General features: G+C 42.5%; 1 protein-coding gene across 2 annotated transcripts; it reads right to left on the reverse strand.

Moving 5' to 3' along the window:
• Positions 1-56: 56 nt before the first annotated feature.
• LOC106580766 (transcription elongation factor SPT5) lies at positions 57-25,390 on the reverse strand. 2 transcript variants are annotated; one of them, XM_014162156.2, is made up of 31 exons: positions 25,124-25,390; positions 24,630-24,745; positions 24,031-24,190; positions 23,841-23,906; positions 23,510-23,515; positions 22,799-22,810; positions 19,497-19,566; positions 19,318-19,383; positions 19,142-19,207; positions 19,005-19,035; positions 18,837-18,905; positions 18,401-18,652; positions 18,228-18,317; positions 18,066-18,136; positions 17,852-17,957; positions 17,625-17,718; positions 17,376-17,512; positions 13,264-13,419; positions 12,999-13,145; positions 12,602-12,748; positions 11,939-12,064; positions 11,717-11,804; positions 11,423-11,533; positions 10,765-10,867; positions 10,522-10,649; positions 10,306-10,411; positions 9,761-9,919; positions 9,442-9,610; positions 952-1,155; positions 586-681; positions 57-458 (listed from the first exon to the last, which is right to left on the reverse strand). In XM_014162156.2, the coding sequence occupies exons 2-31, from the start codon at positions 24,714-24,716 to the stop codon at positions 318-320; spliced, it is 3,264 nt and encodes a 1,087-aa protein (XP_014017631.1). In that variant the 5' UTR covers positions 24,717-24,745; positions 25,124-25,390; the 3' UTR covers positions 57-317. The 2 variants fall into 2 exon arrangements, with proteins under 2 accessions (XP_014017631.1, XP_014017632.1); XM_014162157.2 differs by lacking the exon at positions 23,510-23,515.

Consider the following 25,390-nt stretch of genomic DNA (forward strand, 5'->3'; position numbering starts at 1 on the left):
TTTGAAAGCACCTTTTTGTTACCTATATACAAAACGCAATGTTTTTAAAGACACCACACATTGAAACAGTTCACATTTATTGACATGGTATACACTCACCCAAAAGGTTGTTTCTAAACCAAAAATGTAAAGCATAGACAAAAAAATTACAATCACAGAGCACTAAAAACCGATGGGATTTCACTAAGACTACACGTTTCACTAAATGAAAAAACATTTCTCACTTTAATCTTTGATAGTGAACATGGGGGCACATATTCAGCTTGTTTTGAGTGATGCTGCTTTGCAGTGAGGGCATGAGGTTGGGGTGTGATGGCTCAGAGCTCCAGCTTGCCAAGGAAGCGGAGGTTGAGAATCTTCAGCTGGTCATCCAGCTCCATCCTTACGATGCCGTCGTCCCCGTCGATACTCAGTAGGATCCCCGTGGCCTCACGGTCCTCCCCTAGAATCACCTTCACCTGGAGAGAAGCACCGCAGACAACACACCATGAGCAGCCAGGGCCTTATGAACCATGCATCTATGCACTGTCCAGTTTCCCCAGACCCAGAGCTCAAAAGGGGTGTTGTGGTGAGAAGAAGCCTTACCTTGTTGTTCTTAGTTGGGGTGACAGGCTCCAGGTGTTCACTGGAGATGCTCACCACCTTCTCTGTGTCCTGGAGGAAGACGGAGCACATGCCACCCTGAGGAAGGAGAAGACGCATCAGGTCAACGATGGAGTACTTGGTTCAGAGCATTCATGTTGTGTTTGATAGAACAAACTCGTCAACGTAACACATGGTTAAGACGGGTAAATGGGGGCTCAGAGCCCCCTCGAATGAGACATGAGATCCCCTAAATGTCTAACCGGGGGGGGCTCTAATTTAACCATTCTCCTATTTGTTTATACTATAATAACAATATACAATATAATAATAACAACGTGGAGAAGTGGTGTGGTCTTTGCTACTCACCGTGACACTGCGAATGATGCCTGTCTGGTTAACCACCTGGCTGTCCAGGAAGGTGTCCTTAACGCGCACCAGGATGTCGGTGGTGACCCAGTCGCAAGAGGTCTGGTCGATGTTGGAGCCGGGGGTGTGGGGATTGTAGCCGCCCGGGGAGGGGGCGCCGGGGGTCATGGGGCTGTAGCCTACCGGGCTGGGGCTCGGACTGGCCTGGGACGACAGGAGACAAAGATCAAAGCCGGGATTCTAGCGATGGACCTTAGGCTTAAGAGTGTTTTACCGACGCATTGTTCCTACAGCAGCCGAAGATGTAATGCTGGTTTCTCAAAACACCATGCAGAGAGAACGTTTGCGTAGTTGTTGGAGCATGTGTCCATAGTGATGGGATCAAATAAAAGGCTGCTCTCTGATCAGTTCTCTTTTCAAATCTTACTTAGACACCTTAAAGGAAAACACTCAAAAACTATAGCTGATAATATATATACTGCTCAAAAAAATAAAGGGAACACTTAAACAACACGATGTAACTCCAAGTCAATCACACTTCTGTGAAATCAAACTGTCCACTTAGGAAGCAACACTGATTGACAATAAATTTCACATGCTGTTGTGCAAATGGAATAGACAACAGGTGGAAATGATAGGCAATTAGCAAGACACCCCCAATAAAGGAGTGGTTCTGCAGGTGGAGACCACAGACCACTTCTCAGTTCCTATGCTTCCTGGCTGATGTTTTGGTCACTTTTGAATGCTGGCGGTGCTTTCACTCTAGTGGTAGCATGAGACGGAGTCTACAACCCACACAAGCGGCTCAGGTAGTGCAGCTCATCCAGGATGGCACATCAATGCGAGCTGTGGCAAGAATGTTTGCTGTGTCTGTCAGCGTAGTGTCCAGAGCATGGAGGCGCTACCAGGAGACAGGCCAGTACATCAGGAGACGTGGAGGAGGCTGTAGGAGGGCAACAACCCAGCAGCAGGACCGCTACCTCCACCTTTGTGCAAGGAGGAGCAGAAGGAGCACTGCCAGAGCCCTGCAAAATGACCTCCAGCAGACCACAAATGTGCATGTGTCTGCTCAAACGGTCAGAAACAGACTCCATGAGGGTGGTATGAGGGCCCGACGTCCACAGGTGGGGGTTGTGCTTACAGCCCAACACCGTGCAGGACGTTTGGCATTTGCCAGAGAACACCAAGATTGGCAAATTCGCCACTGGCGCCCTGTGCTCTTCACAGATGAAAGCAGGTTCACACTGAGCACGTGACAGAGTCTGGAGACGCTGTGGAGAACGTTCTGCTGCCTGCAACATCCTCCAGCATGACCGGTTTGGCGGTGGGTGAGTCATGGTGTGGGGTGGCATTTCTTTGGGGGGCCGCACAGCCCTTCATGTGCTCGCCAGAGGTAGCCTGACTGCCATTAGGTACCGAGATGAGATCCTCAGACCCCTTGTGAGACCATATGCTGGTGCGGTTGGCCCTGGGTTCCTCCTAATGCAAGACAATGCTAGACCTCATGTGGCTGGAGTGTGTCAGCAGTTCCTGCAAGAGGAAGGCATTGATGCTATGGACTGGCCCGCCCGTTCCCCAGACCTGAATCCAATTGAGCACATCTGGGACATCATGTCTCGCTCCATCCACCAATGCCACGTTGCACCACAGACTGTCCAGGAGTTGGCGGATGCTTTAGTCCAGGTCTGGGAGGAGATCCCTCAGGAGACCATCCGCCACCTCATCAGGAGCATGCCCAGGCGTTATAGGGAGGTCATACAGGCACGTGGAGGCCACACACACTACTGAGCCTCATTTTGACTTGTTTTAAGGACATTACATCAAAGTTGGATCAGCCTGTGGTGTGGTTTTCCACTTCAATTTTGAGTGTGACTCCAAATCCAGACCTCCATGGGTTGATAAAAATAATCAATGGAAATCCAATTTGTGTGATTTTGTTGTCAGCACATTCAACTATGTAAAGAAAAAAGTATTTAATAAGATTATTTCTTTCATTCAGATCTAGGATGTGTTGTTTAAGTGTTCCCTTTATTTTTTTGAGCACTATACATATATTCTTATTAGTCCACCGTTAGTACCGTCTCAAAATGTTTTGCATGCCAGCAGTCAAGTTTTCAATATTTGACTTTCAAGAAGCAAAGTGTCACTTGCCACATCATGATGATGATGCATAATGCATGCATATGCACGTTCTCTCAGCGTGGTGTTTTTAGAAACACGGGTTACGTATTAGGCTGTTGTAGGAACGATGCCTTGTTAAACACACACTGTGGATTTTTCCTTTTCATCTAACATAATTATATGATCACCTATGACTGCCAACAGGCCCATTGAGGCACCTTATTCTATAATAAAGCACTAAATCACATATAAATCACACATCATATATATTAAGGCAATAATTACAGGCCTAGGCAGTAGTCTAAAATTAGCAACAGAACTCAATTGATTGAACATGAAATTGATTTCAATATATAGGCCTATGTAGCCTACTGTATTCATCTTTTAATGCGGTCATACCAGTTCATTTTAACCTACACTTGTTTGAATCAATTGTAAAGACATTGGCACCGTTGTATTTGTAGTGAACTTCGTTGTGAAGTTATCCGCAGTCAAAGAGACAGATAAATATCTTGATTATACGTTTAGCAGAGAACTAAGTGTAAGGTGACACAGAAGGGCAAGAAAGCATCTGGACCACAAGAATAGTGGAGGCTGTCAGTAATTAACAAGAGTTCTAGTGAACTTAGCCTTAAGATGCTTTTGGGAAACTGGATACAGATCAGCACCCAAACACATTTGATCCTAAAAGAAATTCGCCCTGGCAAGACATTACATTTGATAAAAAAAGTCTTAGTGGGAAAGAATGACTACACATTTCAACACAGTGAAAGCTACAACAGTATATTGCAACCCCCATTACAGAGAAATAAATAGTAAAGACAGATTTCTGGGAAATTATATGAAGTGTGGCAGGAATCGACATTAACGCTTGCCAAGGCCGGATGTCCTTTGAGTGGTGCACCATTCTTGATACACAGGAAACTGTGTTGCAGTTCTTGCCATAAACCGCTGTGCCTGGCACCTACTACCATACCCCATTCAAAAGGCACGTACATTTTTTTGACTTGCCCATTCACCCTCTGAATGGCACACATGCACAATCCATCTCTCAATTGGCTCAAGGTTTCAAAATCCTTCTTTACACTGTTTGAAGTGGATTTAACAAGTGACATCAATAAGAGATCAACGATTTCACCTGGTCAGTCCGTCACGGAAAGAGCAGGTGTTCTTAATGTTTTGTTAACTCAGTGTAGATTTAAGTTGTCCAAATTGACCAAAACTATTTCAAACAATTACACCGATCAAAATTTGATCAGAGACGCCAACAATGGAATAATATTAAAATATATTTTTCATATTCAGTACCAGTCAAAAGGTTGGACACGCCTACTTATTCCAGGGTTTTTCCTTATTTTTTTCCTATTTTCTACATTGTAAAATAACAGTGAAGACATCAAAACTATGAAATAACACATGGAATCATGTGTTAAACAAATCAAAATATATATTTTCCAAAGTAGTCACCCTTTGCCTTGACAGCTTTGCACACTCTTGGTATTCTCTCAACCAGCTTCATGAGGTAGTCACCTGGAATGCATTTCAATTAACAGGTGTGCCTTCATTTGTGGAATTTATTTCCTTGTTAATGCGTTTGAGCCAATCAGTGGTGTTGAGACAAGGTATGGGTGGAATACAGAAGATATCCCTATTTGGTTAAAGACCAAGTCTATATTATGGCAAGAACAGCTCAAATAAGCAAATACAAACAGTCCATCATTACTTTAAGACATTAAGGTCAGTCAATCTGGAACATTTCAAGAACTTAGAAAGTTTCTTCAAGTGCAATCGCAAAAGCCATCAGGGAGGAGGAGGTGGTGTGATGGTGCTTTGCTGGTGACACTGATTTATTTAGAATTCAAGGCACACTTAACCAGCATGGCTACCACAGCATTCTGCAGTGATACGCCATCCCATCTGGTTTGCGCTTAGTGGGACTATTATTTGTTATCAACAGGACAATGACCCAACACACCTCCAGGCTGTGTAAGGGCTATTTTACCAAGAAATAGAGTAATGGAGTGCTGCAACAGATTACCTGGCCTCCACAAATCACCCGACCTCAACCCAATTGAGATGGTTTGGTATGAGTTGGACCGCAGAGTGAGGGAAAAGCAGCCAACAAGTGCTCAGTATATGTGGGAACTCCTTCAAGACTGTTGGAAAAGCTTCCCTGGTGAAGCTGGTTGAGAGAATGCCAAGAGTGTGCAAAGCTGTCATCGAGGCAAAGGGTAACTATTTGAAGAATCTCAAATATAAAATATATTTTGATTCGTTTAAACACTTTTTTGGTGACTAATTCCATATGTGTCATTTCATAGTTTTGATGTCTTCACTATTATTCAACAATGTAGAAAATAGCTGTGTCTAAACTTTTGACTGGAATAGAACTGTGAATATTTGTTTCCCATACCAACAGGAATTTAGCCGATTACAGATAAGCTTGTGCTCATTCGCACATTAAGTACAGCTACAGTGTAGCTAATGAGGACCCAGGGGGGGACATAATACCCCACAACATTCTAAGACTAGTTTTTCTCCACCTCATAATGACAGCTTTATCTCACCCCTTATATCAGTCTGAGCCAATCGTCTTTTGTACCGTGCCTGTCCTGCATTTTTAAAATTTTAGGTGTGGACTGGATGCATTAACAGGTGTGCCTTGTTAAAAGTTCACGTGGAATTTCCTTCCTTCTTAATGCGTTTGAGACAATCAGTTGTGTTGTGACAAGGTATGTGTGGTATACAGAAGATAGCCCTATTTGGTAAAAGACTAAGTCCATATTATGGCAAGAACAGCTCAAATAAAGATAAACGACAGTCCATTACTTTAATGAAGGTCAGTCAATCCGGAACATTTCAAGAACTTTGAAAGTTTCTTCAAGTGCAGTCGCAAAATGTATCAAGAGCTGATGATGAAACAGGCTCTCATGAGGACCGCCACAGGAAAGGAAGACCCAGAGTTACCTCTGCTGCAGAGGATACGTTCATTAGAGTTAACTGCACCTCAGATTGCAGTCCAAATAAATGCTTCAGAGTTCAAGTAACAGACAAATCTCAACATCAACTGTTCAGAGGAGACTGCGTGAATCAGGCCTTCATGGGCCAAGAAACATGACCGGTGGAAATCTGTATTTTAGTCTAATGAGTCCAAATTTGCGATTTTTGGTTCCAACCGCCGTGTCTTTGTGAGACACAGAGTAGGTGAACGGATGATCTCCGCATGTGTGGTTCCCACCATGAATCAGTGATGGTGTGGGGGTGCTTTGTTGGTGACACTGTCAGTGATTTATTTAGAATTCAAGGCACACTTAACCAGTATGGCTACCACAGCTTTCTGCAGCGATACGCCATCCCATCTGGTTTGCGCTTAGTAGGACTATAATTTGTTATCAGCAGGACAATGACCCAACACACCTCCAGGCTGTGTAAGGGCTATTTGACCAAGAAGGAGAGTGATGGAGTGCGGCATCAGATGACCTGGCCTCCACAATCACCCGACCTCAACCCAATTAAGATTGTTTGGGATGAATTGGACCGCAGAGTGACGGAAAAGCAGCCAACAAGTGCTCAGCATATGTGGGAAATCCTTCAAGACTGTTGGAAAAGCATTCCTCATGGAGCTGGTTGAGAAATGTAAAGAGTGTGCAAAGCTGTCATCAAGACAAAGGGTGGCTACTTTGAAGAATCTCAAATTTAAAATACATTTTGATATGTTTAACACTTTTTTGGTTACTACATGATTCCATGTGTGTTACTTCATAGTTTTGATGTCTTCATTATTATTCTACAATGTAGAAAATAGTAAAAATAAAGAAAAGCCCTTGAATGAATAGGTGTCCAAACATTTGACTGGTACTGTACATATAGAAAAAGGCTTACATATCAAAAGTGTAGGTGATATGCATATTGGCTACAGCTTCATGTTCAAACCGATGCTGACATTTTTGCCAGACTTTAATGACACTTCTAATTTAGATAATTATAGGCTAAACACCAGTCATGTTTGACAAATATAACAAAGGATAATAAAAATGAATGCCTAAAGGCTCGATTCTGTTGACAGGCATGGTTTGTTCGGATCAAATCATCACAAGACCAGAGAGTGAAGGACAGTGCTTTTTGCACACCGCACATCACCCAACTTGAATCTGAGCAATGTGGTCAAATTGCTTTTAACTATTTAACAATAAACTTAATTGTTTAAAACCTGGATGTTTTGTGTCATTTGATGAAGCATGTCTTAACTTGTTTCAAATAAGCTTAGTCTTATATTCGATTGTTTTCCAATTTAACTTATGTTATTGTCTAGCAGCCAAAAGGCACAATCCTGGTCATATTAGTAACCCATGCCAGTTGCTGCATCTTTAGATCTTCCCTCTTCATTTCTAACAGATATTCTCTGTCACATGAAAACGCTTGCGAGTGCGGTGTGCTTTTGAGAACGGTATTTTCCCACTAATTGCATTTTGGAATACTCATGTGTAGCCTACAGCCATCAACATTTCTATCAACATTTTAAGCTGAATGGTTTGATCGGTTGCATCAGCCTTATTGCTTTAAAAAAAAGTGTTATGCATTTTGGATTTGTCATGTTTTCTTGTACCAGGGACGACGCCCTTAATTTCGAGCACTAGAGGGATTTATAAAGACATAAAATGTATTTGGTTGTGATTGTTATGTTCCAATATTTTCATAGGCTACCAGGCATGGCCCACCATCCTCCAGGGGAGCCTTAAAGGGGCAGTGTTGTATTTTGAGACAGGCTTGAATACATTTGTCTGATTCTCTATGGTAAAAAAGATACATTCATTTTACTTTGTAAAATGGTTCCTTGCATCATACAGTGACGTAGAAATGGTGTTAACCTGTTAGGGCTAGGGGGCAGTATTTGCACGGCTGGATAAAAAAATGTACCCCATTTAATCTGGTTACTAATCCTACCCAGTAACTAGAATATGCATATACTTATTATATATGGATAGAAAACACCCTAAAGTTTCTAAAACTGTTTGAATGGTGTCTGTGAGTATAACAGAACTCATTTGGCAGGCAAAACCCTGAGACATTTTCTGACAGGAAGTGGATACCTGATGTGTTGTATTACCTTTAAACCTATGCCATTGAAAAACACAGGGGCTGAGGAATATTTTGGCACTTCCTATTGCTTCCACTAGATGTCACCAGCCTTTACAAAGTGTTTTGAGTCTTCTGGAGGGAGATCTGACCGAACAAGAGCCATGGAACGATGATGGCCCATTAGACACCTGGCGCGAGTTCATGTTGGGTACCCTCGTTCCAATACGTTATAAAAGAGAATGCATTCGTCCACCTTGAATATTATTCATGTTCTGGTTAAAAAAGGCCCTAATGATTTATGCTATACAACGTTTGACATGTTTGAACGAACGTAAATATATTTTTTCCCCTCGTTCATGACGTGAAGTCCGGCGGGCTTAGATCATGTGCTAACAAGACGGAGATTTTTGGACATAAATGATGAGCTTTTTTGAACAAAACTACATTCGTTATGGACCTGTGATACCTGGAAGTGACATCTGATGAAGAGAATCAAAGGTAATGGATTATTTACATAGTATTTTCGATTTTAGATCTCCCCAACATGACGGCTAGTCTGTATCGCAACGCATATTTTTCTGGGCGCAGTGCTCAGATTATTGCAAAGTGTGATTTCCCAGTAAGGTTATTTTTAAATCTGGCAAGTTGATTGCGTTCAAGAGATGTAAATCTATAATTCTTTAAATGACAATATAATATTTTACCAATGTTTTCTAATTTTAATTATTTAATTTGTGGTGCTGACTTGACTGCCGGTTATTGGAGGGAAACGATTTCCTCAACATCAATGCCATAGTAAAACGCTGTTTTTGGATATAAATATGAACTTGACAGAACTAAAAATGCATGCATTGTCTAACATAATGTCCTAGGAGTGTCATCTGATGGAGATTGTAAAAGGTTAGTGCATCATTTTAGCTGGTTTTATGGTTTTGGTGACCCTGTCTTTGAATTGACAAAACATTACACACAACTCTTGTAAATGTACTGTCCTAACATACTCTAAATTTATGCTTTCGCCGTAAAACCTTTTTGAAATCGTAAAACGTGGTTAGATTAAGGAGATGTTTATCTTTCAAAGGGTGTAAAATAGTTGTATGTTTGAAAAATTTGAATTTTGACATTTATTTGGATTCAAATTTGCCGCTCTTGAAATGCACCTGCTGTTGATGGAGTGCACCATGGGTGGGACGCTTGCGTCCCACCTAGCCCATAGAGGTTAAGTCAATTTTTGTTTTTTAAATCCTACTAAGTGGCTAAAAAGTTAATGTCAAGCGTGGTGGGTCTTACCTGATATGCCATTGGTGAGGGGGTGGGGTGGTAGCTGGCTGGTGAGTGTGTGTTCTGGTAGCCCACTGGGCTGGGTGCCACCTGATGGTAACTCTGAGGACTGGGGCTGGGCTGGTACGAGCCCTGTGGGGAGGGGGCAGCGTACGGCGAGTACTGTTCTGTGTTGTACCTGAGGAACACACACAGTCAGTGGACTTGGCTAGGACAGAGAGAATCAAATCCACATTCAGCAGTTGATCGCCACGGTAAAAGGGGCCTGGAGACATTGAAGACGACAGGAAACAGACAAAAATATTGTGTGTGTGTGTGTGTGTCTCACATGGCTGGGGTGCCTGGTGTCTGGGGGTTGTACTGGGGGTTGACCTGGGGTGACGGCACCTCTGGGTAGCCGGGCGTCTGGGGGTTAGGCGTGCCCCCGTAGCCCTGAGGGGACGGGGAGGGCTCGTCATCATAACCAAACTCATAGTCGTCATCCGCCCTGAAACCAGAGGAACAGAGGACCAGGTTAAAGACTGCTTCCCAAAAAATCATCCCATTAGGGAAACATCTTTCCAGGATGTGAAGTAAGTACAGACAAGAGCTGTATTCAACTTCGAAACCAAAGACCAAGACCAACAAACCCTTACCAACCGTAGACTGATGAGGGACTTTCATACATGTATTTTTTCTACTAATCTTTCATTGAATATTTTTTTGTAGCTGAAACATTGTTGAGAGGAGAGCTGGCAAGAACTATATTTTCATCGTACTTGTGTACACTACCCGTAGGGTTTGCATATGACAAAGACCCTTTCATTTGACATGACAGAGAAAGCCCTATACAACACAAGCTGGGCCTCCAGGCTGCCAGGACGTGTAGCCTACCTGGACGGTGTGTTGGGGTTGTTGGGATCCCACGCTCCGCTCTGCCCTGGCGTCCTGCTCCCATCATGCAGCGGCGTCTGCGAGCCGTAGTGAGGAGTACGGCTCCCTGTGGGGAACAAGAATCACCACAATGAGAACAAGCTCTACTGCGGTCATGGGTATATAGTCTGACAGAGGTCCATAGAGGTACTCCCTTGGTGGGAGTGTGCGTCTCACCATCGTGTAAGGGGGTCTGAGAGCCGTACATGGGGGTACGGGAGCCTGTCCCGTACATGGGGGTCTGGGAACCGTACATGGGGGTGCGTCCGTGAGTGGAAGTCATTCCTCCATGCCTCTTGGCTCCCCTGAACGTAACAAAAACAAGTCAACACACAATAACACTCAAAAGGTGAAATACTGCATTAATATAAAACTGAATTCACAATATATCGCTGTAATATATCTGTGATGTGAACAAACATTGTGGTGAGACGCTGTCGGTCCACAGAGATGGTCTGGCATGTCGAGTGCAGTTCCACTCTGGCTGTCGACTCTGTGGCGTCCTTCACCACTCCAATGTACCCTGGGAAATAATGGCAACGGTTAAGCCAAAAGATACCCCAATGAGACTAAGAAGGAAGTTGGAAGTTCAACTCCCATGGTGCAACAGCATCTTCTGCAAATCGTGCCTATTGTTCATTCTATGGCAGAAGACAACCCTGTCTGGTTCCCATGTGACCTAAACTATGGGAAACTAGTTGTGTATTCACATGCTTTGAACTCGTTGAGAACTCAGATTGGCTAATGGCTAATGGCAAACAAGCTGCGTCAACCATAAACTGAAAGTATACGTATCAGGCTCGCAAACAAATTATATTGTTAGAAAAATCTATTGTTTATTAAAATGTTTTTTTTCTTTAATAAAAATGTTTTCTGTTGCATTTACCGCCGAAAATGCTGTTACTGAGATAATTTCAATAGTATGCGATGTCAGATTTCAGCATGTGGGAGAAGTCGGAGCTCAGAGATGATAAATGTGTTTCCCGCTAGTAATTACCAGAAGAGGTGTTCAAGTGGATTTGTCCCAGTTGTAAACTGATATTTACTAATTTACGAGATGTTATGAACGCAGCATTACCCTTGTATGGTCCCTGGGAGATGCGGACAGTCTGTCCAATCAGGTCGTTGTCCCTCCTGCCCCGGCCGCGCCCCATCTGTCCTCCACCTCCACCGCCCCTCTGCTGCTGGCCTGAAGGAGAGGACAGGAGTTGTTTAAGACTTCTGGCCTGATAGTAGTTATTTAGTGTTGTATCCTGCACTAAGAGATTGTTCCCTAATATCTACAAATGAACAACTGCTGTGCAATAAACAGTTTATGATGACTGGGTCTATCAACACATGATCTCTGTGAGCTGAGCTGTACTCTACTCACCACCACCACCACCTGGATGCATGGGGCTGCTGATGCGTGGACTCATAGGCGCGAAGCCTCCCACAGTGAAGTTGGTGACGTCTCGGGGCTATATCCAAAGAATGGAAGAATCAGATGTCAACAACACCTCTGATGGGTCCCACTGGAGAAGGTTAAGAGTTGATGGAAGACTTGAACGTGATGTAAAAGTGGTGATGCGGTGAAAGCGAGTGGGAGACTGACCTTGGAGCCCCCGGCCAGAACCACGTGGCGTGTCTTGCAGACGAACATGCCGCCGTTCTCCACCAGCTTCTTGCAGTGCAAGAAGGCAAAGCCTCGGAAAATGTGGCGGATCTCTCCCTCACGCCCCTGGCAAACAAACCACACACCACTTATATGCTAACAATCTATTCATGCAAATCGTACCTCTTGCAAATAAAAAAACAGCTTGAGATGGGGCGATATGACCTAAAACTCAACATACAGTCCCATTTTGAGCATGAAAAGGCTCTTCAAGCCGACTGTTACCAAATTTGTCAATGAGGGCAGACACTGGCTTTGAAAATACAGTAGCCAAACCTAGCTGGAGGCCTATAGTAGAGCCCTTGAAAATATTACATTTTTTGCCTAATTCCATTTAGTTGCCTAAGATTATCATAATACATTAACAAAATGCATTATGATAATCTTAGGCAAATTAATTAAATGTTCTAATAAGTTCAATACGTTTAGTTGATTACCTACTAACACATACATTTTTGAATATTGTTGAATTACGTTTTAATGTCTGGATTCCGTGATTCCGTCCGCATCGATTTTATAGGGCCCTACTACAGCTGGAGTTGAGAAATAGATTTTCTATGAGTTTAGACCTACAGAAAGCAGAACTGTGGTCGTGAATCTTACCGAGTGTGGCCCGTCGATGACCTTGACGATGTCTTTGACGTGGATATTGTTCTGCTCAGAGTCCAGTGCCACGGCAAAGCGGTTGTCTTTCCGTCGATTCACTGCTTGGTGACGCACCGTCAGCACCTTGCCGTGCATGTTGAGGACCTGGGGAGAAGAGGAGGAAAACATGCGTGAGCACTATAGGGATTTAGGCTCGTCTGTCACAATTTAATATACACTACACTATGAACCAATTTTAAAATGGCACAATATCACACAAGTCCCCATTCCAAGAACAGATGCAATGGGACAAAAAAAATGGGACTCTAAGCCCACACACCCAATCGCTTATAAAATAATGTTAAGTTTGCCTTTATCTGAATCCGATTATTTCTGGAAGATTAAGAATAACAACCTGGAATGTCTCCCTCTCCAGCCTGACAATAACTCCCACGGTCTGGGGGTCCAGTTGGACCAGCTCCCCCCACTCGTGCTGGCCCCCGGCATCTACCCCTGATGCCGTCTCAGAGCACAGCTGCAAGTCCCTGGGCAGGACCTTCAACTGTAGAGCACACCCCCCCCGTAACATCGATAATGGTTCACTGTACGTAGGAATTATGCAAAAACATCATTATAACAAACAAGTTGATATCCCAGTCCAATAATGTGACGTTGCTTACCTCGTGCATGGTGAGGTCAGAGAAGAGGATGACAAAGTTCTCCTCCACGCGTACGATGAGGCCGGTGTCGCCCTCGTAGCGGCCTGCTATCACCTTGACGTGGTCACCCATACGGAAGTACTTCCTCAACTCATGGGCCGGGAACTCCAGAGGATCCTGCACACAGACCAGGCATCAATGACAAACCATTATTTTGTATCAGTGCCATTGAGAATGAACAGAACACAGTGGGGTTGTCTGGTTTCCTCGTGAATGTCTTGATCCTGTAATTCTATCCATCCCACATTTCTGGGAAGCCTAATGTCTTCAACATGCTGTGAAGTTATGTTGCTGGTATTTCTCTCTAACTTCCAGTTGATTCTATGCAAACAAGAATCTGGGACCGGATTCACAAAACACTACTTAAGAAAAAAACCTAAGAAGTTAAAAGAAAAAAATAAGAAGTTCATAAGATAGTTCATAAGTGCAATTTCTCAAAATGTTCTTAGGAATTCATAGGTCTTAGGAGCTTCGCAAATATCTTTCCTAAGAACTTCGTAAATATCTTCTTTGTGGCATTGACATTAGTGACATGCTTGGAACCAATAAATAAGCCTATGTGACAGGGAACATAGGATTTGGCCCACTATAATGAAGTGTAGATATTTCCATTTATTTATCTGCTTTATGTCTCGAGAATATATATATTTTTTTTGTTGGCTCGCAAACTCTTTATAAACAGAAACTTTTTCCCCCACAAATTATAGCCATCAGACTAGCTATATCACAAAGAAAAATGGATAACCAAGGAAAGTGCAAGAAAAACCTCAGCAAACATGAGCTTGACGCCATGGTTCGAGAAAATAGCAGCCGGGTAAAGATTGCTGTTGGGGGAGACTCGATAACTGCGGGTCACTGCAGAGACCAAAAAGAGAGGATGGCTGAGAGTGGCCGAGTCTGTCTCTGCCATCGGGGGTATGGCAAGGGACAGTGACGCCGTAAAAAAGTAGTCCGACATGAAGTTGGCAGCTAAGAAGGGAGCTGAGAGAAGCAGGGAGTAGAAGAAGACTGGAGGGGGGGTATCGACCATTCATGTGGACCAGCTGGAGGAGAAGGTGTTGTCCATGATTGGAGAGACGGTGGTAGAGGGACTGCATGACCGGTAAGTTAGCTAGCCTCTCTAGGGCCAGTGGGACGATTTCGTCCCACCTACGTAACAGCCAGTGGAATCCCGTGGCGCGTTATTCAAATACCTTAGAAATGCTATTACTTCAATTTCTCAAACATATGACTATTGTACACCATTTTAAAAAGACAAGACTCTCGTTTATCTAACCACACTGTCCGATTTCAAAAAGGCTTTACAATGAAAGCAAAACATTAGATTATGTCAGCAGAGTACCCAGCCAGAAATAATCAGACACCCATTTTTCAAGCGAGCATATGTCACATAAACCCAAACGACAGCTAAATGCAGCACTAACCTTTGATGATCTTCATCAGATGACAATCCTAGGACATTATGTTATACAATACATGCATGTTTTGTTCAATCAAGTTCATATTTATATCAAAAACCAGCTTTTTACTAGCATACCCACCGAACACTTCCGGTGAATTTACTAAATTACTCACGATAAACGTTCACAAAAAACAAATTATTTTAAGAATTATAGATACAGAACTCCTCTATGCACTCGCATGTCCGATTTTAAAATAGCTTTTCGGTGAAAGCACATTTAGCAATATTCTAAGTAGATAGCCCGGCATCAGAGGGCTAGCTATTTAGACACCCACCAAGTTTAGCCCTCACCAAAGTCAGATTTACTATAAGAAAAATGTTATTACCTTTCCTGTTCTTCGTCAGAATGCACTCCCAGGACTTCTACTTCAATAACAAATGTTGGTTTGGTTCAAAATAATCCATAGATATATCCAAATAGCGGCGTTTTGTTCGTGCGTTCAAGACACTATCCGAAAGGGTAAAGAAGGGTGACGCGCCCGACGCGTTTCGTGACAAAAAAATTCTAAATATTCCATTACCGTACTTCGAAGCATGTCAACCGCTGTTTAAAATCAATTTTTATGCAATTTTTTCGTAAAAAAAGCGATAATATTCCGACCGGGAAACCGTGTTTTAGTACAAAGAGAAAGAAAATAAAAACATGGGGTCGCCTCGTGCACGCGCCTCAGTCTCATTGTCCTCCGATAGACCACTTACCAAAGGCGCTAATGTTTTTCAGCCAGGGGCTGCAAAGACGTCATTCAGCTTTTTCCCGGGTTCTGAGAGCCTATGGGAGCCGTAGGAAGTGTCACGTTACAGCAAAGATCCTAAGTTTTCAATAAAAAGAGTCAAGAAGCCCAAGGAATGGTCAGAGAGGGCACTTCCTGTACAGAATCTTCTCAGGTTTTTGCCTGCCATATGAGTTCTGTTATACTCACAGACACCATTCAAACAGTTTTAGAAACTTTAGGGTGTTTTCTATCCAAAGCCAATAATTATATGCATATTCTAGTTTCTGGGCAGTAGTAATAACTAGATTAAATCGGGTACGTTTTTTATCCGGCCGTGCAAATACCCTCAACAGGCTAGCTAAGTTAGCTTGTCAATTTGCAAAGAAGAACTTGGCTAACTCTAGCCATTTAACACTAGCTAGCTAGATAACGTGCATTTCATTTGTTTTCTTGTTGTATTTAATTGTCTGCCAATTGTCTGCCAACATCAAGTGAGGCATCACTTATTTGAAAAGTAATTACTTCATTACATTGATACGCAATGAATTTGTATCCGCTCTCGGACTTCGGCTGCATATTTTCCGCCTTTTTCTTCAAATCTGAAAAATGTGTGAAGCCACACCCATTTTCTGAAGAATTGCATTATTGGCCCTAAAAGCACAGAAATAGTGTCCACTGCTTGTATACTTCGTATTTTGGTGTTTGTAGTACGACATCCAGGAACTTTTGTCATACAAACTATATCCATACTATGACCAATAAGCATACTACATACTCAATTTATTTCACAAATAGTAGGAAATCCGGTTTCCTCTGTAGGCTATTTGACTTGGCTGAAACAGGATCTGGCCCGCCAGCCAATTAAACGCAGCCTGCGGTGGATTTTTTATATATTGTTTTAAAGAGCTTGTCTGTAGTCAGCTGATTGTGGCGCTTAGTTTATAGAACGGCAGTAACCTCCGAAGTCTGCTATCAGCGGATTTTGTCTCTTGTGTTTGAACGGTTGGAAGAACTCAGGAACACATAGGTATCTTCGGTTTTCCTCTACGACACTCACAAGCCGCGCAGGACACTTTCGAAAGGACTGTGACAAAACCGCAATTGAATGCAAGGCAGAGTATCTTTTTATATACATACAATTATTACCTGATGAGCTTCCCGGATGTTTTCCTGAACTTTACAATTCATTTCTGATGCATTTCAGTCACTTTGTGATGCAAATAAAACAATTTACGCCTTTCCTCTATTAAAGTAATTTCACATATTTTCTTATTATCTGTATAAACATAGAAACTTGGTTGCAGTATGTGCTAGAATAGTTAAAAAGGCCATAAAATGGAAAATAAAAATAAATCCACATTGGTGCATCCTTATAAATGATTATTTTGGATTGAAAAACAAATCCAGGCTACACTTGAACGTATAAAACCGATAGAAAGTATGCAGAAATTATAATGGACTTTGGAAACTGCCTTTTTTCTGGCCACAAATGTGTGTCGATTTTGACAAATATTGGTCCCAAAATATATATATTAAAAAAAAGGTCCCTCCGTTGATTGCCCGCCCCTGGTTTAGTGGTAGTTCTCATTAAATTCAAATTCATGTGGCTAGACTAATAAATAACAACACATCATTCCTATGCAAAACAAGAATCTGGCTTGTAATGGCTTGACCCAGGGTCTGTTGCTTTCAACAACATGTAGGCTGAATATCTTACTTTAGGGCATGAGAATATCTGCACGAAAATCTGTCAAAAACCTGCAGAACATTATGTACTGTTTTGATAATTCTAACCAATGTGAACGTGTTTCCACAGAATTTGAATTTAGGCCCAACTCTAGTAGGACGAATGTGAAATGTCCTCCCAATGTCGTCGCCTGTTTGGCCCTTGTCATTACCTTGAGGTCCTCATGCTTGGGCATGATGGTGATCTTGTTGCCATCCACACTCAGGATCTTGCCCTGCAAGTTGATCAGCTCCCCTTCACACACCTCCACGTTGTCCCCGGCCTGGAGGTTGTGCTCACGCTCTTTACCTGTGGTCACACAACAAGACGTCTCTTACAAAAACAGATACACATGTCAATGAAAACCAGAAAGTAAATACCAAATCTCATGTCCTGAATATGCTTCAGAAGTGGCTGTTACCTGCGGTTTCAGTCACCACCTCCAGATCAATGCCTTCTGGCTGGTCCTCAAACTTCTCCAGCTCCGACAGAGTGGGTTTCACTCCTTCAGTGATCTGTAAAAGATGATAAAGAGACTGGGCCATGGGTACAGATAACGAAGACCACTTTTCTGCCCCGTTTTTCCCTATAGGGTTGTCAACAAATGGCCAATAAAACAGTGATATTGAGGCAACGTGGTCGTCTTACCACAGCAGACATGGCAAAGCTCTTGAAGAGGAACCCTTTGCGGCTGTAGCGGTTAGCTTCAAATATCATGAAGTCTCCATCATGGCTGACATCCCCACCAAGTGACCTGGAAGAAAACACCGTCAGGAAGTAACTGAGGCGACGATCTTACCCATTTAGGATAGCGTAATTAAATCCCCAATAATGATAGTCTTTAGGACATGTTTCTTTGTACCTGATCTTTTCTGCATCGAAGAGTCTCTGGGTTGGTCTCTTGAACTTCTTCCGCTTTGCAAACCAGTCTTTCTGGGAGACAGACAACAAGAAGAGTGTCAGGGGATATCAAAGTGGAGGGTGGTGAGTAGACAGGTGGTGTCAGAGTGCTGCTGTTGCTTACCATGCTCATCCGGGCCTTGATTCTGTCCAAATCTATCCTGGGAATCATCTTCAGTGATATCGTGTTTTGACTGGGCTCCACATAGTCCACCTGAAGGAGGAGAATACATGTATGTTTCAAGAATATGACAAGGATATTTACCTTTTGTCTTCCACTATGTGTTTCATGCGTACCTGGGCGATGTCATCTTTGTATAGGCCTCTCTTGAGTCGGACCCAGGACTTGGGCTTGAGGTTGGTCACCTCTTTGACCACCTTGAGGACGTCTGTCATCTCCTTGATGGGAACCATCTGCTGGTTCCAGAAGCCCATCCTCAGGTTGCCTATTCCGTCAATTGCAGCTTTGACGTGAGTCTGCTTGTACGACTCTACATAGATGTAACCTTTGACATGTTCGGGAGCCACTACCGACTTGATTTGGAGGGGCTGTGTAGAAATGGTGTATAGGAAATTAAAACGATTTCACAGGTTGTCAAAGCTCCAATTTTAATTTTGATCTACAAGAGATGTACAGGCTATCAAGAGATCAATCATATAAAACATTAAATGCAAACATTAGCATCTTAATACATGGAACATATCCATGCAGAGAATGAGGGCGGGGACATACCGTGTCTGTGAATTGATAGGCAATAAATTTCCTCATCAAGGCAATGGCAGTTGCTCTCTCTTCCCCAATCTGTAATGGCAAAATAATGTTGCATGACATAGGGGAAAAAAGTATAATTGTGTGCTGAACTTTTGGATGTCTACCTACACAAAAATATAAGCTCCATACCTTACACTTGACCGTCCAAAGATTAGGATCCCTTTGGGAAAAAAAATATAATACCAAGAATATTGAGAAAAATGTATATTTTGGATTGTTGTAGTCCACTAAAAATCTATTTCCCATTTTGGTGAAGTGATACATACTTGACGCCAGGGAGCAGCTGCTGCTGGGTGATGTCATCAGACAGTTCCTCAGAACCCCCAGGGAAACTAAAGGGAATCAAAAACAATATTTCAGTCAAGGGGATAACAGGTCAAATCAATTTTGAAACTGAAATTTGGGCCAACTATTTCGACAGATCACTACTGTGAAAACTCACTCATTTCCTGATTGCTTGGCATATTTCCTCATGTAATATTCACCCAAGGCCTCCTCTCTGGAATCTCTGAAACATCCAAACATTCAAATGTCAGACTTCAAGAACACAGCTCTGCATAGTAACAACTGAAATATCAATGAAAGAAGCCTAGCTACTCGTAGCCCATTAGAACAAATTACCTCCAGAGGTTCTGCAGCCTGCGGGAGCCAGAGTTATCCTCATCAAGGACCACATGGTCAATGTTGGACACTGAAGAGTAAAGCAGACTCATATCAAACAAAAAACAATTTCATGTACAAGACTGAATGTAAAAGTTTCCTTCAGTTCAAACAAGTGGTACTTTAAGAACCTGTCTGTGTACACCTACAGTGCATTCGGAGAGTATTCAGACCCCTTCCCTTTTTCCACATTTTGTTACACTACAGCCTTATTCTAAAATTGATTTAATGTTTCCCTCAATCTACAAACACCCCACAACAACAAAGCGAAAAAAGGTTTTTAGAAATGTTTGCAAATGCATTAAAAATAAAAAACAGAAATACCTTTTTTAAATAAGTATTCAGACCCTTTGCTATGAGACTTGAAATTGAGCTCAGATGCATCCTGTTCCCATTGATAATCCTTGAGATGTTCCTACAACTTGATTGGAGTCCACCTGTGGTAAATTCAATTGATTGGACATGATTTGGAAAGGCACACACTATATAAAAGGTCCCACAGTGACAGTGCATGTCAAAAACCAAGCCATGAGGTTGAAGGAATTGTCCGTAGAGCTCTGAGACAGGATTGTGTCGAGGCACCAAAAAATGTCTGCAGCATTGAAAGTCCTCAAGAATACAGTGGCCTGCATCATTCTTAAATGGAAGAAGTTTGGAACCACAAAGATTATTCCTAAAGCTGGCCGCCAGGTCAAACAGAGCAATCAGGGGAGAAGGACCTTGGTCAGGGAGGTGACCAAGAACCCCATGGTCACTACGACAGAACTCCAGAGTTCCTCTGTGGAGATGGGAGACAATTCCAGAAGCACAACCATCTCTGCAGTACTCCACCAATTCGGCCTTTATGGTAGAGTGGCTAGATGGAAGCCACTCCTCAGTAAAAGCCACATGACAGCCCGCTTGGAGTTTGCCAAAAGGCATCTACAAACTCTCAGACCTTGGAGAAACAAGATTCTCTGGTCTGATGAAACCAAGATTGAACTCTTTGGCCTGAATGCCAAGCGTCACGTCTGAAGGAAACCTGGCACCATCCCTATGGTGGAGCATGGTGGTGGCAGCATCATGCTGTGGGGATGTATTTCAGCAGCAGGGACTAGAATAGTCAGGATCGCAGGAAAGATGAACGGAGCAAAGTAGAGAGATCCTTGTCGAAAACCTGCTACAGAGCGCTCAGGACCTCAGACTGGAGTGAAGGTTCACCTTCCAACAGGAAAACGACACTAAGCACACAACCAAGACAACGCAGGAGTACCTTCGGGACAAATCTCTGAACGTCCTTGAGTGGCCCAGCCAGAGGCCGGACTTGAACCCAATAAAACATCTCTGGAGAGATCTGAAAATAACTGTGCAGCGACGCTCCCCATCTAACATGACAGGGCTTGAGAGGATCTGCAGAGAACAAAGCACCAAGTAAAGGGTCTGAATACTTATGTAGATGTGCATTTCATTTGTTTATATATATAAAAGTTGAAGTCGGAAGTTGACATACACTTAGGTCGGAGTCATTAAAACTCGTTTTTCAACCACTCTATACATTTCTTGTTAACAAACTATAGTTTTGGCAAGTCGGTTAGGACATCTACTTTGTGCATGACAAGTAATTTTTCCAACAATTGTTTACAGACAGATTATTTCACTTATAATTCACTGTATCACAATTCCAGCGGGTCATGAATTTACATACACTAAGTCGACTGTGCCTTTAAAACAGCTCGGAAAAGCTTCTGTCAGGCTAATTGACATAATTTGAGTCAATTGGAGGTGTACCTGTGGATGTATTTCAAGGTCTACCTTCAAACTCAGTGCCTCTTTGCTTGACATCATGGGAAAATCAAAAGAAATCAGCCAAGACCTCAGAAAATAAAATTGTAGTCATCCAGAAGTGTGGTTCATCCTTGGGAGCAAGTTCCAAACACCTGAAGGTACCACATTCATCTGTACAAACAATAGTACGCAAGTATAAACACCATGGGACCACACAGCCGTCATACCACTCAGGAAGGAGACGCGTTTCCTAGAGATGAACGTACTTTGGTGCGAAAAGTGCAAATCAATCCCAGAACAACAGCAAAGGACCTTGTGAAAATGCTGGAGGGAACAGGTACAAAAGTATCTACATCCACAGTAAAACGAGTCCTATATCGACATAACCTGAAAGGCCGCTCAGCAAGGAAGAAGGCACTGCTCCAAAACCGCCATAAAAAAGCCAGACTACGGTTTGCAATTGTACATGGGGACAAAGATCGTACTTTTTGGAGAAATGTCCTCTGGTCTGATGAAACAAAAATAGGACTGTTTGGCCATAATGACCTTCATTATGTTTGGAGGAAAAATGGGGAGGCTTGCAAGCCAAAGAACACCATCCCAACCGTGAAGCACCGGGGGTGGCAGCATCATGTTGTGGGGTGCTTTGCTGCAGGAGGGACTGGTGCACTTCACAAAATAGATGGAATCATGAGGGAGGAAAATTATGTGGATATATTGAAGCAACATCTCAAGACATCAGTCAGGAAGTTAAATCTTGGTCGCAAATGGGTCTTCCAAATGGACAATGACCCCAAGCTTACTTCCAGAGTTGTGGCAAAACGGCTTAAGGACAACAAAGTCAAGGTGTTGGAGTGGCCATCACAAATCCCTGACCTCAATCCTACAGAAAATGTGTGGGCAGAACTGAAAAAGCGTGTGCGAGCAACGAGGCCTACACACCTGACTCAGTTACACCAGCTCTGTCAAGATGAATGGGCCAAAATTCACCCAACTTATTGTGGGAAGCTTGTGGAAGGCTACCCGAAACATTTGACCCAAGTTAAACAATTTAAAGGCAATGCTACCAAATACTAATTGAGTGCATGTAAACTTCTGACCCACTGGGAATGTGATGAAATAAATAAAAGCTGAATAAATCATTCTCTACTATTATTCTGACATTTCGCATTCTTAAAATAAAGTGGTGAGCCTAACTGACCTAAGACAGGGATTTTTACTAGGATTAAATGTCAGGAATTGTGAAAAACTGAGTTTAAATGTATTTGGCTAAGGTGTATGTAAACTTCCGACTTCAACTGTATATACACATTTGCAAACATTTCTAAAAACCTGTTTTTGCTTAGTCATTATGGAGGATCACATTTTAGAATAAGGCTGTAACGTAACAAAATGTGGAAAAAGTCAAGAGGTCTGAATACTTTCCGAATGCAGTGTATGTCTATTCGCAAGTGGTAGGTGGGTCTTTTTCCTGTTGGAAGAAGATAGATAACACTTACCCTCAGCTTCCTCTGCTCCAGGCCAGCCAGGTTTTGGTAGAGGGAGGAACACACATTAAGAACCAAATGAGATTGTCATGCACACAGAGTGACATGGGCACAAGTAGGAACAAATGAAAGGAAAAAATAAACATTAATGATGGTATAAGACTAGATCACATGGCACATGAGACTATGGATAATTGTAATGTGGATAATTAAAGTGTGGATGATTGTAGTGTGGGTGATTGTGAGTCTTTGTGATATGGTTGATTGATGTGCCACAAAAAGCTTAAACAATATCAGTTAGCTAATTCACACATATATTAGCTTTCTTCTAACAGGTAGCATTTCAGGCAAATGGTCACATTTGGTTCCCTCTTTGATCACGTAAGTGCCTAGAACACCATGGTCAGATTATTGACAAGTCGTAACTCTGCTGGTGTCAGGTTAACATACCATCCAACAACATTTCTACAATATTTTCCTGACTAGTAAATAGCTCACAGCTGTCAAATACAATACACTAATGTATTACTTCATACCCATACCCAGCCCAGTTACTATAGGAGATCCCAATAATGTATTTGCCGTCTGTGCTCCGTTAGATGTGCAGTAGTGTGGAAATGTGGGTGGAGTTATAACAGAATGTGACTTGTTGAATGAGAGATAACTAATCCATTTAATTAGATATAAGGAAAACAGACAGCAGAAAATCTGGAATTGATTTACCGTTAACTGAAGGAGGCATGCACAAGAAAAGGAATTATTAGCGCAGGAAGAACACAGTCAATACTCTCACATATAATAATTTTGGCTTAGATGTTTTGATTGTACTTGTAATGCTTCCCGTCCCTTCTGGAATCCAAACAATACTACAGACCAATCAATCATGCCTAAGCATCTGCACATCACCCGTAGGAAAGTCATTTTCTAATAATTTAAACGCAACAAAGTTCATGAAGTGAGTCCTCCTCAACAGACAACTGCCCCAACGTTGTTCATTCATAACTCCCTCTCAGGTGTTAGATATCCTCAAACAAGGCAGCATGTGTGACCTCACCTTTCTCCAAAATATCCTCAGCACCTTCCTCCCATGGGTCTTCATCTTCATACTCATCGTCCACATCTAAACAAACCAGAGGGAAAGGGAGAATTTCAGATACAATAAATGAAAACCTTCTGGTTAGCAAGAACATGTGGACAACTATTCTACACCGCAATGGAATTATTAGAGTTTAGATTTGGCTTACCGGCTTCATCCAAGATGAAACCTCCATGCCTGGGTTTCTTTCTGGGACGGTCATCATCGTCCTCTTCCTCCTCTTCGTCATACTCCTCCTCATCTGCCAAGTCTTCCCCTTCCTCTTCTGCTGCCTTATCACTGCCAGATAAACTTGCCTGCCCATCTTCCTATTTAGGGGGAAACATTCAAACCACTCACAAGTTATGTCAAATGCAGTGAAACTTGCAATGTAAATTTGGAGCCAACCTAGGAGATTTGTTTGCATCAATTCGGATACAGTAGAAAATTGAGGGCCATGCATGCACAGGTGCATCTATTCCACCCACACATTCAACTGTGCAAGGTCCATCCATGCACAGCCAGGCTAGCTACTTGGATAGCCTGAGGTTAGCGCTGTGCTGTTACAGATAGCTAGCTGCTTGTTACATTACTATGGTCTTTATTTATTATGTGTGTAATAACAGTGCTGGAAACCCTATCTTACACGAATTACAATGCTACCATGTGACCAACCTGCTAACAGCTAACTAACGAACGTTAGTTAGATAAGGCTTAATGTTGTTAGCTAGTATGCCGTTTTAGCCAGAGGCTTGTTTGCTAGCTTACCTCTGCCTCATTTTTGTCCACCTCCTCGGCTTCGCTGCTTTGTTCACTCTGGTTGTCAGAGAAGTCACTGTCCTCACTGTCCGACATTCTTAGAGCAGCAGCCTCCTCTAAAGAGACTGAGTTGAAAAACACAATGATGTTAGTTTGCTAACTAACGTTAACTATTAGTTCAAACAGTCCTTCTTTGGGCGAGACTAAAAAATAATTGCGAGCTGCTAACTAGCACTGTACTAGCTAGTTAGCCAAAAAGCTGGAGTAAAGATGTTTCAGGATAACAAGCTTAGCTACGTTATTCTCCAACAATACATGTTGTAGTTAGGTAGTTTATTAAAATAATGTAAACCACCGAAACCATACAGAGAATGTGCAATGTTGATAGAAGGCAAGGCCTAGTAGCCTCCGGATCACGCTAGCAACCTAACGTTAAGCTAGCAAACGACCCACATTTTCAAGTATATTTTGATAAATACATTACAAGCATAGCTATGTATTACCTTTCTAAAACGCACGTCTTGGGTTGGAATGAACTAAAACCAAAAATATGGTTTTACGTTGATATTTTTTTTGCACTTCCACGTCTTCCTACGAATCACAGAATCACGAGATTTGGAAGGGGTACGAATCAAATTCCCGCGAGGGTTCGAAATAATGGTTCAAGCAGTGGTTAAATTGGTGCAGTCTCGTCAAAGAGGTTTATTTCGGTGGTGTTGGGTTTCATGTCCACAGCAGAACACCGACTTTGTAATAATAATGGCGAAGAT

Source organism: Salmo salar, chromosome ssa20, assembly GCF_905237065.1.
Source record: "Salmo salar chromosome ssa20, Ssal_v3.1, whole genome shotgun sequence".
NCBI lineage: Eukaryota > Metazoa > Chordata > Actinopteri > Salmoniformes > Salmonidae > Salmo > Salmo salar.